Source organism: Alligator sinensis, unplaced genomic scaffold (genome assembly GCF_000455745.1).
Source record: "Alligator sinensis unplaced genomic scaffold, ASM45574v1 scaffold1146_1, whole genome shotgun sequence".
Lineage (NCBI taxonomy): Eukaryota > Metazoa > Chordata > Crocodylia > Alligatoridae > Alligator > Alligator sinensis.
Window position 1 is genome coordinate 591788 of NW_005842696.1, and position 16387 is coordinate 608174.

The 16387-nt window shown below is 42.5% G+C and overlaps 1 protein-coding gene across 2 annotated transcripts in view; it reads right to left on the reverse strand.

Annotated features, from left to right (window-relative positions):
* Positions 1-16387, reverse strand: part of LOC102378644 — a 133758-nt gene that overhangs the window by 32260 nt on the left and 85111 nt on the right. For both annotated transcript variants that reach the window (XM_014524893.2, XM_025216020.1), the window contains exons 15-16: positions 10716-10767; positions 5044-5155 (exon numbers count right to left, since the gene is read on the reverse strand). In XM_014524893.2, coding sequence (XP_014380379.1) covers positions 5044-5155; positions 10716-10767 — 164 coding nt within the window. The remainder of the gene's footprint in view (positions 1-5043; positions 5156-10715; positions 10768-16387) is intronic.

A 16387-nucleotide genomic window follows, 5' to 3' on the forward strand; every position in this document is an offset into this window, starting at 1 on the left:
GGGCTGCCTGTGCATTAGCTCCCAGGAGCCAGCTGGGGATGAGGGGGGGCAGGGGACATATGCAAGAGAGCTCGCCTGGGTGGTGTGGTACAAGTCCTAGTGCAGTGCACCCTCCCATCTGGCCCTCCAGTGCTCTTGGTGGGGCTAAGCTCCAGCAACTCCTACCCAAGGCAGCTTGCACTGTGTTCCTGCTCACACCTGTCCCATGCCTCCTAAAGACACTGCTCCGGCTCTGGCCCAGCCAGTGCACACAGCTTCCCAGTGGGGCTGTCCTCCACCTACTTGGCTGCCCATAGGTGGCTGCACATCAAGCCAATCAAGACAGCTCTAACGTGCTGTAACTGCAGCACATCAAAGCAGGCATCCTGCACATCTACTGGCACCCTTACTGAATAGTAGTCAATATGGAAAAATAAGCCAACACAGAAAAACAGTACATGTTGTCTGAAAAAGAAAATTGTTTTCTGCTAGTGGGATCCACATCTATGGTAAAAAAGTATATGTATGTATATATTTCATGCTGCTCAAAGATTGATGTGTATATATACTGAAAAATACCCCATCACTTTTCCCTATCTTAATATTAAATTCTGGAAGAATTCTTAATCCGCTTAAGGTTTATACTTTAATACTTCAAGGCTTATGAACATTTTTGGGCTGATTAAATGGTGCTGATTTGTTCCAAACACTATCATCCTGGTAAATTTTTAATACAAAGATACTATTTCAACTTAGTAAATGTAATTAAAGGGGAAAATCTGGCTTTTAATCTCGACAGTGTTTTGAAACCTACTTATAAAAAGTTCTATATAAGATCTTTATTATTACTATTATCAATACAGGAAAAAACAAGCATTCTTTTCTCAAGTCAAATTATAAATGAAAATTAACAATAATTATGTCAGTTTTTTATTCTGTTCCTTCTAGTGTCTTTTTTTCTTCCTTGAAATGGAGGATTACAAGTAGATAAAGCCAGGACTGTATGTTGCTCATCTACCTCCAACTAGACACATAACCTAAATGGATTCATGATTCACTGTGGCTGTGTACACACATTCAAATAATCTGGGAGAATTCTCCTGGGTTTATTCTCCTATGTACCACGGAGACAGTCTCCTGCAGCCGGTAAAGAGAACACCTGACCTGAAGAGCAGGACCTCAGGGGATATAAGTCTGGGCTCCTGAGGCAGAGAGACCAGTGCAGCCCTAAACTCTGTGAGGAGGAAAGTTTCTGTTAGCTCAGGCAGGTAAGAAATGGAAGCTGTAGGCCAGGTCAGGTATACCAGGGTTCAGAGGGGGCCAATGAGTGGGGAAGAGGCCTCTGCAGTGGCATGGTGACCCAGAGGGAGCTTTGAATGTTTTATTTAAAGCAGCTTGCTTACATTGTTTGTTTCAGTTTTACTGGACAACTGACTTGTGGCTGTTGGGATGGTTAGGAGGCCAAGCAGGGGGACCTGAAAGGCATTCCAGGTTTGGCTCTACTAGTGGCAGGGACATGACAGAGAGTGAGAATGAGAGAGATGTATGCTGTACCCAGAGGGCCAGAGCCAGAGCCAAGAGCTGGCAATATGGGTGGGCTGCAGCCGAGCGAGCTGGAGCCAAGAGAGTGTGACATGGGCAGCTGTGGCTGACAAGAGGTCAAGACTGAGAGGCCAGGCCAAAGCAAGTAAGCCTATAGGGGAGCTGGAGGTGATGATTAGAGCCCTTAAGGTTGAATTAAAGTCACTAGGGTCATAAGCTGTGACCACAACGTTTGAGTAGTACCAGGAGGACACAAGAAGTTCCAAGTAAGCAAGTGAGCCACCCACAGGAAACAGATGAGGTTCTGTTAGCCGATGGAGGGCCCAGAGACCAGAGTTTAGTTGAGTTGGTTAGGGACCAGGGGATTGGCTAGGCAGCCTCATCAGTATAGAAAGAACATCAAGGCATGGCAAGAAAGATTAAAAGAGGGTATATGGAGGACCTGGAGTACAGACAGGATTAGGGTGACCCCTAGTGGGTGCCATGGCTGCCTTCAGGGCCCATCCTTTCACATCTTGGTAGAAAAACTTACCTGGAGACTCCTGAACAGACATTTAAGTGCTGAGCCCCTGAAGAAAAGAGAGCTTGCAGTGCTGATGCTCTGCAGCCAGCTCCCTCAGTCTGCCTGGTGACAAATGGGAGCAGTGCACAGGGCTGCCCTGATTGGCTGACCCAGACTGCAGAGTAAGCCTGTGTCTCCCTGTAGTGCAACATGGGATTCTGAGGAGGGGGGCGCGTTCTGTTCCCTGCTTGGTTGAAGCAGTGAAGTTCAGTCTGAATGAAACACTGTCTCTGGAAGTAAGAAGGGGGAGCAAAGCACCCTGAGATGCTGGAGGATTCTGTTGTGGCTTCTCTCAGAAAGGTAACTCGTACAGACATTTGTCTTCCAAGAGTGGTTTACCACTGGTTGTTCTGTGGTTATTTTTTTCTTAGAGCAACCATTTTGTCATATTGAATGAAATAGTTTCAATGTTTGTAAAGGTTGCCCATTAGCCAGTTTCAGGAAGAAGATAGGATTTATCTCCTTATCTAAGTCATTGTTTTGGGAACTACGTGCAAAATGTCCTGACTTCGTTTAAAGTCTTAATTTAAATTTTATCTTTAGAAGTCTTTTACAAAGAGAGCAAATATCCTGAGTTCCGAGACATCAAAGCCTAAGGCCTTTTAACTAGACTGGTAAGAAAAAGGCATTTGCAGTGATATGGAAGTCTCCCCAAGAGTAATTTAAAATGCTCAACAAAGGCAAAAGAATCTGTTGAGTAAGATCCTTTGGAGGTGACCACTTGCAGAACAACGAAGGAAGAATCGCAAGCGTAGCCCGGATCAGACTGATCACCTGACCCAACCTCTCCGTGAACACGAATCTCTTAGTTCACGCTGAAGCCATGGAGCACCTGAAAGGGACTGAAGGAAGGGGACTTAGTCCTATCACTGCTGAGGCCAGCCTACTGAATCGTATTGCTGAGGCGAGCCCATTGAACCGTACTACTGAGGCCAACCCATTAAATTGTACTACTGAGGAATGAAACCATATTTTGGTATTTGGCTTCTCGGAATTCTAGGATTGTAAGTATATTATGAAAAATAATAGTATTGATTCAAATTTAACTTTTAGTTGTAATTGTAGTTGTTTTTGTAACACTAATTCTTATAGCATTGTTTGGGAAGGAAGTGCATTCGGAGCATTGTTTCTGATATATGTAATTATTGTGTTCTTAATGTTTGTGGTGTTTCTTAAAGCTAAGCAGTGTTATATACGTAGTAAAGAATTTTAAAATAAAATTGTGTTGTATGAATTAAGTGTGTAATCACTGTGAAATCGTGCAATCAGCTAACTACTCCCCCAGCCAGTGCATCAAAACGAATCAGTAAATTGTGTGGGATTTTCTCTATTCCATAACCCACTAGAGAGACATTTTTACTCTGGGAGAAAAATTTTGAACATCTGTACATTCATGGTTCTCCTGAGAGCAATGATTCTCCCAAGAGAAACTGAATGTCTGTAAATGGCCTTTGAGTGGAATTATACACATGTTATGTTCTAAAACCATAACTTCCATTGAAAGCACCTTACTTTCTCTCTCTTTCTTTTCACCAGAATCTTATTTCAAGCAGTAAGTGCTCCCATTCACTGTCCCAGTTGGGAAGTTTGTTCCTGACCAAGTATCTTACATGTTGGGAGTGCAATGTGTTACATAAATCTGCGTACAAGCATTTCTCATAATGAGCTAGCTTAAATCTGAAAACAGTCTAGACAATCCACTGAATAAACTAGGTAAAAACTTAGGTGATTAGCCTATGCTAAACATGGTGCTGCTACAGATAGCCTGGGTATTGGTAGCAGTTATCTAGTTTAAAAGTACCTCAAGTATGTCTACACTGCATTACAGTCAGCGGTTGTATTACAGTAACTATAATTGCTTTGGTTGCTTATATTGTTATTTTTCTTTTTATATAATGAAATATTTAACCATTAAGATAAAGTTAGTCTTGTTATGATTTACTTTTTATAATAATTTGATCAGTCATTATTAGTGTTCTGGAATTAACCATCTATTTTAAATTTCTTATTGCTTAGCATAAATATATTGGACATATTGGTCTCATGATTTTAGACTTATTTGACCTATTGATCTCATGATTTTTAGAACTTAAATTTAGTATAAGGAAAATGCTTATGCAAGATTTGTGCTATGTCTGGCGTATGTGGAAAGAGGTAACGAAAGAGTGAATGATGTATGCGTGTGACAACGTGAAAGAAGACAGTCCTCTTGCAGCAGGTGAAAATAGCCTTCTGTGGTTTAACAGTTAAAGGCTGCAGCGACGCCAAGTCAGCAGTTAAGGATTACCAAATACTAGATCATGCTTCACCCTGATGGCTGAAGACTGCAAGCAACGACCCCCCTGAAGATTGCAGACCACAAAGCCAGAAGATCATGTCCTACCAATCCCAGCCTGCCAACAGGACAAGGAGGATGACCTTTGCATCTGACTCAGTGGAATCCATAGGATTGTATGGACACCTATCACTATAAAGAATGAACACAGAGACAAGGTTCTGGGTCTTTTCCACCTGCAAAAAGGACTTTTGGGCACGTCCAACTAGACCTGACTCCATCACTCATGGTCAGTCTGGCCAGCCACCAGACTGACCTGAGCAACATTAGAACTTGGTAACACCTTAACCTTTGCAGGACTGTCTAACTATCTGTGTGTGTGTGCTTGTTTCTTTTGTATGAATGAATGGATGAATATGTATGGGAATGAGTGAAGCAAATAACCTTACGGTTCTTTTTTCTTTTCATGTTGCATGGTTTATGTTTTATGTTGCAATAAATGTGGGGTTGTGCCTTAAACCCTGATAAGATTCTGGCTTGTTTTTAATTCACACTGTATGCCCTGTTCACACAACACAGTGAAGATATCACCACACATGTTGAATGCAGCATAGACATGCCTGAAAAAGAAACCTAATAAAGACTAAGTGATTAATGAAAGTCAGTGATATTAAAGACAAAATACCTTTTAACTGATCTTCAGTCTTCTGTTGATCAAATGAAACAACTGCATCTGAAGTAAATGTAAGATCTTCTTCAAATGCTTCCACCTGCTGTCCATTTAAGAAAATGTTGATCTGAAAAAATATACCCATTTTTAATGTTTTAATCACACAACTAGAAATCCAGTGTTAAATATGTAAATTAAACTAAGTGTCATGAAGAATGTGAATTAAAATATGTGCCATATTTCACATCAAAATCTATACATCAAAGCTTTCCTCTCCTCTTTTTAAATAAAACTTGTCAAAAAATTCTAAACTACTCTGATTCTCTACTCCTAAAACCCCATGTGTAGCTGTGGCAGGGCACTGTTGGTGCCTGCCACTTTAAGGGCCAGAGCAGGCAGCAGCCAGGTGCTGGATTGCGGCAGCCATTTTAGAGAGCAGGCTATAACTAGGGTGAAACAGCAGTTTGCTGCTAGTAGCCGTGAGTGAGACATCAGCTGGTGGAGCTGAGGAACAGGAACAAGTTGGAGGTCTATGGGCTGGGGCTATAGGGATGGAGGAGGCTCCAGGTCATGGGCATGACCTAAAACTGCCCCCTGCCAGTAAAGAGAGGCCTGGTGGGACTGCTGGTGGTGTGGGAGCCCCATAAAATGCCAGGCTAGTTATCTCCCTGGTGAAAGGTGGGTCAGGGGTGCCTAATAACTTCCAGCCCCTGCACATTCCTATCTGGGTAATGTCCAGGCTTTTGAGAGCTTAGAAAGGCCTGTGGCTCAGTTGCTAGTGGAGTTGTGAGGGTAAAAGTAGACAAGCAGCTCAGGCTTACCCTGAGGTACTCAACTGGTCCATGCTGGGGCCAGGACCCAGACAGGGGTCAAAAGGGCCAGGGGCCCACCGCGAGGGATGCCCACAGAGCAAAGAGGCTCAGGGTCCCAACTGGTCTGAAATGGGGCCAGGGCCTAAGGGGGAGCCGAAGGTCCCAGAGAGGGGACCACAGCTAATGGGCTAAGGGAACGGCTGAGTTTAGCTGCCTGGGATGCCATCTGCAAGGCTTGGGCTTCAGTGTAAGTGTGAAACGGAGCTGTGGATATTCCCCTGAACAGTGGGGTTCAAAATGGGCAGCCTCCCACCTAATGAACATCTTAATCATTTTCCATCAAGGTGTGACAGGCGAGAGGCAGGCAGTTAGCCCAGAAACAGGTGGTAGCGCAGACAAACTTCTAACGGGCCCTGGGAAGGCCCCCTGTTACAGTAGCCTACTGTGTATGCTCAGTCTATGTACACATGCATACATGTTTTCTGACTAAAGGAATACCAGAATCACAACCTGTGTGTAAGTGCCAAAAAGGCTACTTACATGGCTAGAAAACTTCTATTTAGGTGCACAGTGTAAAGGACAGAATTCCTTTATGTGTTTTTCAATGGAAACTATATTAACACTTAATTACTAGAAATGCCATAAATATAAGTGAGAATCAAGCAGATCCTATAGTAGATATTTAAAATCTTCCAAACATCTGCAGAGGTTTGTGCCTCTAATTGCAATGTGCAAAGAAGATTCAACAACTGCCTGGAAGTTCTCATAAAATGCAAATGATCTCTAACTACTGAGACTACTCTGTTTACATGGGCAGTTACTCGTTTGTAATCTTCAAATTATACAATTTTGATTGTTAATCAATTGTTAACTGCTGGATGATAGAGGAGGAATGGGAAAATCATTTTTCCAAGGCTTTAGTCCTTTTTAGATAAAGTAAGAAGGCATCTTACATTTTTCTTTATAAGTAAAGTAACAAAAAGGAAGGTAAACTATACTTCTTGAACACCTCAGAAAGAGTGCTGATTCTAAGGATGAATCCTGGATCTAGATATAGCACTATTTAATATTAAATACTGCAGTAATGAGATTCCATAGTTCATCTTTTTAGTGTAGAGAATGAGATGACCTCTACTTTACAGAGTGGGGGAAGACAAGTATGAGTTACAAATGATGTTTTCATGGGAGCAGCTAGGAATAAGTTTGATCAATGGGCTACTCTCAAAATTTATGCATTAAAGGGTACTACAATTATTAGGAATCAGATCAGCCTTGGCTTGTTTACTACTATAATGATTAGAATTGTAGAACAATGTTGCAAAGTCTAGTCCATTAGTCCTGGAGCAAGTTTGTCTTCCAGGACATTTTTGATTTGTGCCATGTTGGCACAATTTTAAACTATTTAGCTCTGTACCCATCATGCACCAAATGTTCTCTACAGTTTGGCATAATATAGCAACCAATCTCTTCCTTGAAGACATCAGACCTTTTGGCCCCATAGGCAGAGTTATTCTCTCCATACTTTGTTTTTCAGGGGAAATAACCTCAGTTGCATTAGGCACATGTCGTTTCTTAAAGTAAAAAATCATGTGGCTGAGGCATTGTGAAAAATAAATACCAATACAGAACTTACAGAAACAAAACATTAAGAAAGAAGCTAACAGACCATAAAGACAAATTGTGTTGTTCCATTTCATTGTTTCCATTATTGATAAAATATTTTCAAACAACTGTCCTTGTTTTAGGTAGATTTACTGGGGTTGGGAGGTATTTTTTAAATTTTCCTAACTGAAGAAGAGCACACATTCAAAAATACTATCTTTTAACAGAAACCTTATGGAGTTATAAAAGCTTAAGTGATCTCTGCTGGAGTTGGGACAACTGCATAAGATCAGGGGGAAAAATATTCTTCACCATAAAACGATAAACCTCTAATTTATGAAACACAACAAGATGTTGTCACATTTGCTGTGTTAGATTTGCCTTCTATTTTTTCTCTATTAAAGAGATATCTTTACTATGGCAAAAACATTTAAAGCAAATTCTGTAAACAATATTAATTTGTTATCCTGCTAATGTTTTGACCTGTTCCATCTTTTACTTTCTGCATTTGCTGCCTATGCACCCCTGGTTAAATGTGCTGCCTCTTTCTCTGGTATAGCATTTGGAAAATTAGTACTGTGGAATTTAAACCCTCTTGATCAGAATACTCTTATATCAGCTGCATTTTCAGTGTGGATGCCTTGTCATGAAATGCTAGTACTGTAATTTGGATACTAGCTATCACATAACTCATCTGGAAAAGAAAAAGTGTATTTATAGTTTCAACTGCAGTCTCAAAAGGACTAATGAGACTAACACCGGGCACATCTATATGAAACATTTACTGAGCAGTAGACTAATTAGCTGTACAGTAAACGTCTTGGTGTCTACATGTGCATCCCTACTAGGCTGGAATAAAATAACTTACTAGTATTTACAAGTACTATCCTGATGCAAAGTAAAAAACTCTGCAGCAGCACACATGTAAACTCTGGAGAAACTAGCTGCGGCACAAGGGTGCTTTAGCGAGGGGTCTGTCTGCCAGCTAGCCCTACAATGAAGCACCCTCGTGCCCCAGGCAGCTCCTCTGCAGCACATTTTGCTGTGGGGAGCAGCCCTGGGCTAGTAGGCTGAGCCCTGGGGCCCCCTGCCAGTCAGAGCTGCTTTGTCCCAGTTTGGACACACGTGCAGACATGTGGCCAGCAGCAATAAGCTTATTGCTGCACATTAATAGGCATGTGTAGACGTGCCCACCTTCTCAGAAAAATAAGCAGTGTAGTCAAAAGAGTAGCAGTATTCAATGGAGGTGATCTCATGGAGATATAAATCTACTGCACAGAAAAGCAGGAATAATGGAAGAGAAGTACGGCCACAACACACCACCTCACTGTAATTAGTTACCCAGCTTATTCTAACCACCAAGATATGATTGCCACAAGAAACTGCTGCTATGAAGTGAATAGACCATTGATGTGTATTCATAGTCCTTTTTCTGGTACTTGTCCAGATGCTTCAAAAACATACCTGGTGTTAATCTGCCAACAGTTACATAAGGTAGGGAATACCATATTTTCTTACATAAAACACACACCCTTTCTGACAAATCCAGCTGGAGGAAATTGGGGTGGACATTATAGTGAGAAATATGGATCCCCATAGATTTAGAAGTTTTGTAGCAGGGGCAGCAAAAGCCATGGTAATTGATGTTGCCCTTGCTCCCCCATCACCAAATTTACAGACCTATGGAGACTCATTGGCTGGATGACATGGCCCTGCGCACCAGGTATGCCCACTTTTGAGGCTGAACACTGGCCCATTGTTCCCAGACCTTGTGCACAGGTTTGGGCCCAGTGCATGGGCCCAGACCCAGCACATGAGTTTGGACCTGGCATGCAGCCACAGACTTGATGTGTAGCCTCAAACCTGATGCGCTGGATTGGGCTGGCATGGAAGGCTGTAGCCAGACCCAGCACACAGCCTGGAGTGCTGGATCGGGCTGGCATGAGAAGCCAGTTTTCAGCCAGACCTGGCGTGTGACCCCAGTTCCAGCACACAGGGGCAAACAAGGCTCATGGTCCCAGACCCAACATAACAAATCCAGCCACTGCACAGGGTCAGTCTGCAGGCCTAGAGGGCCTAGAGGATAGAAGAGCAGATTTAGCTCCTCTTCCTATCTGGTTACTTACCTGTGCTACAAAGTAAGTATTTTTCTTCAAGTTATATCTCAAAGACAGAATATATATTATATTCCGGGCTATGTTTTATGTGAGAAATATGGGATTATTCTCATAGGGAATTGGGTACAAGGGGCCTGAGTCTCCTCTCACATGTTTTACATCAACTTAAGTCCACTGATTTTAACAGAGTAGCATTTGACTTAGACTAGAAATGGTCAGCTAGACAAAAGGTAGGGCAGGGTGGCAGCCTAGGGCATCTATACACGTCCTCCAGGTGGACAGGGGGGTGGGGGGGCGGGCGGAGGCTGCTTTAATTAAAGCGGCTCTGAGAGCTGTTCTAATTAAAGTGTCTGCAGCATCATGTGTATTCAGTGTCTGGTGATTGAAAATGGCAGCATGGGTTCTTAACTAAAGTTTGTTTGACTAGCTTTAGTTGAAACGCGGGGTTGCTGAATACACGTTACACAGAGGCTGCTGGAGCACACTAATTAGCACACTCCAGCAGACTCACAGCAGACTCTGTGGGTGCTTTAATTAACACACATTAGATCAGAGGTCCATCATGTGTACAGGTTTAGAGAGACATGAGTTTTCACAGGCAATGATCTACTTCATCAGCATCTGACAAAGTAGGTCCTGGCCTATGAAAGCTCATGCTTCTGAGCCAGTTAGTCTCTAAGATGTCACCTGCCCTACCTTCTATATGACATATACTAATAAGCAGAATCAGATCCAAGGAGATTAAAAAACTGGCCTAGGTTACAGAGGATTAGAAGTCAGATCTTCTGATTCCCAGTTCAGTCTTTATAGTAGGACCACTAGTTGAAAACTAACATACTATATGTACTATCAATACATTCTTTGCATAGTCCTAGAAATCTGCTGAGTAAAATCAAGTTTCAGTAAGCAGGGAGGGGTCTTTTAGAATTCATGTATCATGGGATGGCAACATTGAATATTTTTATTGACTTAACATATTATAAAACATGGAATGCAAATATATGTTATGATTGTCTGAGGAAAAAATATATTTTAGTACAATTTACAGTAAATCTTGCAGCTTTACAAGGCCTGATCCTATTTCTATTGAAATCAGGATTGCTTTTCCCATTGCTGCAGTCAGAACAAGATGAGACCTCTAAGAAGTAGTGCTTACCTTAACATTTCTTTTGGGATAAAGGAAGAAAAATGGTTTCAAAACTGGAGACCTGGATATACAAAACAAATAATATATAACTATGTAAATAATAACAAATGAAAAAACTGGGTCATACCTCTTTCAGTTCATTAAGTATTTGGACAATTCAAAAGTACCATAATTAAAAATCAAGGTTAGTAGTAATTTTTTCATCAATTTTGATATAGTTGAATAGTGTAGTCATTCCTTATAACTTCCATACTCATTAAGAAGGTGAAAGTAAAAAAGGGTGGGACAGCCTGAAATAATATCACTGATGTGTTTATGACATCAAGGATAGTCAATCAAATTTTTTATGTCTTCTGCATATCTGCCCAATGCTTTATGGCAAGGGTTGGCAACCTATGGCTCATGGGCTGGATCTGGCCCATGGAGTCATAGCTTCAGCAGCATTCAGTGGCAGGGTCTCTCCCTATGAGACATGCATCTTACAAGAGACAGGCACCTGGGACTCTAACACAGTGGGAGCTCTGCCCATGCCATGCTAGGCAGGCAGCATGGGTTCCAGTGGAGCACAGCTTTCACCATGCTTCCCTGCAGCTGAACAGTGGGTATTAGCAATGGTGGTGGTGGCCTGGTACTAATGCCCGTCAACCTCTGACTCAAGCTGGGTTATTGTGCTCCCCTCCAACCCCTGGAAAATGTTGCTAACTCCTGCTGTATGGTGTTTCATATGCTTAAAGAAAATGTTATGGGCTAATGCATGAGTCTCGTTAGGAAAGTAACAAGCATCATATTAAAAAAAAAACACACTCTCTCTCTTTCTCTCAGAAGTTTTAAATGATATCCCTATCGTTACAGTGATCATCAAAGGTGCTAGTAACAGAGGTAAATAATTTAACTGAATATAAAAGCTTTATTTTGGCTATCCCTTCAACCAAGGGGTTGACAAACTACATCCTGCACAGCTGGGGCACTCCAGTGGCAAGGGACTTCAGCAGTGCCACAGTTGGACAGTAGGAGGTTTTGGCTGTATTGCAGCTGGATGGTTGAGGAGAAGCTGTGGTGGTCATGGGAGTGGCTGGGTCCTAGCACCAACCTACTTCAGATCCAAGCTGGTTCATTCCTGCCTGCCACCAGAAAATATTGCTTACCGCTACTTTAGCCAGTCATATAAGATCAACTGCTTAACTCTTGCTTTTAATTCTCCCCACACTGTGCAGTCACAGAAATAATGCAGTATACTTTTCATAATATTCCTATAGAAACAGTCTTGAAAAACTCTAAAAACATCTTCTGGAAATGTTTTCTTTATACGAATGTACAAACAAACAATTATATGAGACAAGATCTGTGTAAGAAAGGTTGGGCTAAGAGTAAATTGGTATAAACTGGTATCTAGTAAACACTGGTGAGAGTACATTTTTTGAGGCAAATCTAATTCAGCTGGTACATCTGCACTGTTTTGAGGTCTGACTAGCTTTAATTGAGCCATCTTCGGTACTAATAGCAGTGTTGCTATGACAACACAGCCTCTGAAATGGGCCTGACACCTTGGGTACTTACTCAGTGGCTGAAACTTGTGTCAACAGAGCCAATGTACTCAGGTAGTCAACCTGATTTGCAAAGATGTTTCTGTACATGCCACAAACACACTTTCAAGGCCAGTGTAAAATATGTCTTAAACCATATTGAGTGTCAGTTTGAGAGGGGTTTCAAATGTTATTGATTTTTCTCATAACTATTCTCATGAATAAGAATGAAAGTGTGAACATGTACATTTAATAGAAAAAAAGACTTCATCGTTGGTGTCAGAAGCGGACTGGCCAAGTTCGCCGATGACACCAAACTCTGGGGTAAAGCATCCACACCTGAGGACAGGACAGTGATCCAGGCAGATCTTGACAGACTCATGAAGTGGGCGGATGAGAACCTGGTGGTGTTTAACACTGAAAAATGCAAGGTTCTCCACCTTGGGAGGAAAAACCTGCAGCATGCTTATAGGCTCGGTAGTGCTACGCTGGTTAGCACTACAGATGAAAGGGGCTTGGGGGTCATGATTGACCACAAGATGAATATGAGCCATCAATGTGATGCTGCAGCTAGTAAAGCAAGCAAAACGCTGGCTTGCATCCATAGATGCTTCTCAAGCAAATCCCAGGACATCATTCTCCTGTTGTACTTGGCCTTGGTGAGGCTGCAGCTGGACTACTGTGTCCAGTTTTGGGCTCCACAATTAAAAAGGATGTGGAGAAGCTTGAGAGACTGCAAAGGAGAGCCACGCACATGATCAGAGGTCAGGAAAACAGACCTTATGATGAGAGGCTGAGAGCCATGGGACTTTTCAGCCTGGAAAAGCACAGGCTCAGTGGCGATCTGGTCGCCACCTATAAGTTTATCAGGGTGTTCACCAGGATCTGGGGGAATGTCTGTTCACCAGAGAGCCCCAAGGGATAACAAGATCGAATGGTCACAAACTCCGCTGCAACCGATTCAGGCTGGACATAAGGAAGAACTTCTTTACTGTCTGAGCCCCTAAGGTTTGGAATAGACTGCCGCCGGAGGTGGTTCAAGCACCCACTTTCAATGCCTTCGAGACACATTTGGATGTTTATCTTGCTGGGATCCTATGATCCCTGCTGACTTTCTTCCCCTGGGGCAGAGGACTGGACTCAATGATCCTCCGGGGTCCCTTCCAACCCAAATGTCTATGAAATCTAAGAAATCTTTACATATTTTAACAGATTTTAAATATAAAAAATTGTGACCTAAAATAGGTATATTAAGAATTATTCTATTCTAACTTGCTTCACTGTTTTCGTGCTAATGATGCAGTAGAATACACTTTAAGAACAACTTTTTTAAGTACGAGACTTACCTCGCATAAAGGTGACTAGAGTCTCATGGCATGTACAGACATTCACTCTCCCAAGAGAAACTCTCCTGGGAATGATATGACCTTGGTTGTTCCCTGGTTATTTTTCTCCTGAAGCAGTCATTTTTACTCTGAGAGCAAAAACCTGAACATCTATACATGTAGTTTCTCCTAGGAGAGCAACTCCCAGGAGAAACTGAATGTTTATACGAGGCCTCAGTAAAAGTAAATACAGTGCTCCCAAAAACTGGTTAGAGATCTGCTAATTGTGGCAAATATCTTTAGTATAACTGTTCCTTTTTCACCAGTTAGTAGACATAACACAAGATGCTATTGGAATTTTTTTAAATGGTGGAAGGAGCACTATACCCAGACACCGAGACTAGTGAGTAATCAACTTACACACTTGGACGCCCTCCAGCAATTGCAGTGAGACCAGGTGCTAGAAATCAAAAGCAAAACAAAAACAAATTAATTCTAGAGACACTTTTTGCAACAAGTGTAACAGATTTCAACTCAATTTTGTTTTACCCTTAAACCTTCCTGTGCCTATCACTTAGCAAATAGTGGGTAAAGTCTAGAAAAGAATTTGCCTTTTACTAGAAATATTAAATTAAGTATTTTTGAGAGAGAGTTTAAAAGACTGAGATTTTTACCCCCCAAAAAAAAGAAAGAAAAGAAAAAAACAACAACCTGAAATAGGTCTCATATATTCACAAATACAAACTATGGAAAGGATCTTACATGATTTTTAACACCAATCAGATCATTAATTTATAAGAAAAAGACATAATCCTTTGAAAGAGAGATGGCTTTGAACTGAACTGTGGTTTATATATTGCAAATGACTGTTAAACTTTTTTATGAATACAGTTATAAATATAAGAAAAGGATCAGCTCTACAGAAAGCAAATCTATGCTCCTATTTATTAACTACTTCATGCAACCTAACCAAAGAATTATGAGGATGACTGATAATTTGAATATACCAGTTCAGCCACAATTTTGACATGCCAAGTAGCAAAAGTATGCAGTGCTGCTTTGCATTAGACCTTGTAGAAAACTCAGAGAACTGATTTTAGAATTTTGAAGTTACATTGTGCATAACTTTTGTTATTTATTTGTAGAATAATCATGACTGAGAATAGTTTTACTGATCAGTTCTATCTGCAACTGATCAGTAAAGCATGAATAACTAGGGCTATTAAAGATTTGGAAAAAGCAATATAAATGTATTTGTGGCAGGGCACTGTTGGTCCCTGCCACTTTAAGGACTGAGTCAAGTAGCCAACAGGTGCTTGATTGTGGCGGCCATTTTAGATCTCTGGCTGCCTATATAAACAGAACGGTTCACTGCTGGCAGGCCAGGCAGTAACACTGGCTGCATGCAACATCCTGGAGGTAAGGACAGGAGCTTAAGGGAATGGTTTGGAGGCTCCTGGGCATGACTTAAAACTGCACCCTGTTGGGGATGGGTGGCCTAGTGGGGCTCCCAGTCGTGCGGGAGCCTCCAGGAAATGCCATGCCAGTTACCACCCCAGTGAAAGGTGGGTCGGGCTGCCTTAATAACCCCAGCTCCCACAACTGGGTGGGTTACCACATAGAAGGGCCAAGAAGGCGGACCCAAGTTAGAGAGGGAGCTAGAGGTTCATAGACCTGACTTGAAAACCCTCAACTGGTGAATGCTGTGGCCAGGAATGGAAGTGTCAAAAGGGCCAGGGGCCCACCACAAGGGATATCCAGAGCTGAGGACCTGGGGTTTCCAACTGGCCTTGGAGGTGAGGCCAGGGCCTGTGTGGCCAAAGGTTCTGGGGGGACCACACCTGAAAGGGAGAACAGTTTAGGGAGTTAGGCAGCCCATAATGGGGGCAGAATAGGCTGCCTGAGTGAAGGGATCTTTTAGGGGTCTAAACCGGAGGATTCTAGAGCCCAGAGTGGGGCCGGTGACATTAACAACTGTAGATACTATCTGCGAGGCTTAGGCTGCAGCGTAGGGGACCAACTGAGCCATAGATAGCATCTCCTGGCATCAGGGCAAGAAATGGGCAGCCTCCTGCCTAATTAAGATAATTAATTATATATCAAAAAGGCATGGCAAGCAAGAAGCTGGATGGAAACAGGTGGGCTGGCCGTTAGTAGACCAGCCCTGAGAGAGCCTCCTGTTACAGCATTGCTAGACTGATTTAATTGAGATGGCACTGCATTTCAACCAAGTCTTCATACAATATCTTTCTGTAGAAAATTTAGAGAAATATTAGCACATCTCACATCCCCATCTGCTTCCAAAAGGGAGCTTGTAGGGTTTTTAGATTAGATTCAGTTTGAAACACCAGTTGCTTCTAGGGTCATGTCCAGACGTGCATGGACATTTGGTTCCCCAGGGACAACTAGCAGTGGTCCCCTTTGTGCTGCCGCTAGTTGTCCCCAGGTAGTACCTGTGCCTCACATGCTGGCGCACAGCAGGTTTCTCCAAGTGGGGTAGGGGAGGCTGAGGCCAGCACTGGGATGGCCGCAGAAGACTTACCTGGGGGCCTCCCAGGGCTTCAGCAGCAGCAATCCTGTTGCACGGAGCCGGGGCAGCTGCAGAGCACTGCTCTGGCTAGCCAGGCTCTGGCTTCAGGCGGCACACCTTTAACTGCCAGCACATTAAACACACAATTTAACTGCCAGCATTCTTGGAGCCACTTAATGCTGCCTTCCCTCCTATTCAAAATAACAGGGGATAGAGGCCCACCATTACAATCTATAAAACATGATATATGAGGAAGTCAGAAGAATTAGAATTAGTCTAAGGAGGAGAAAAACGGGGGGGGGG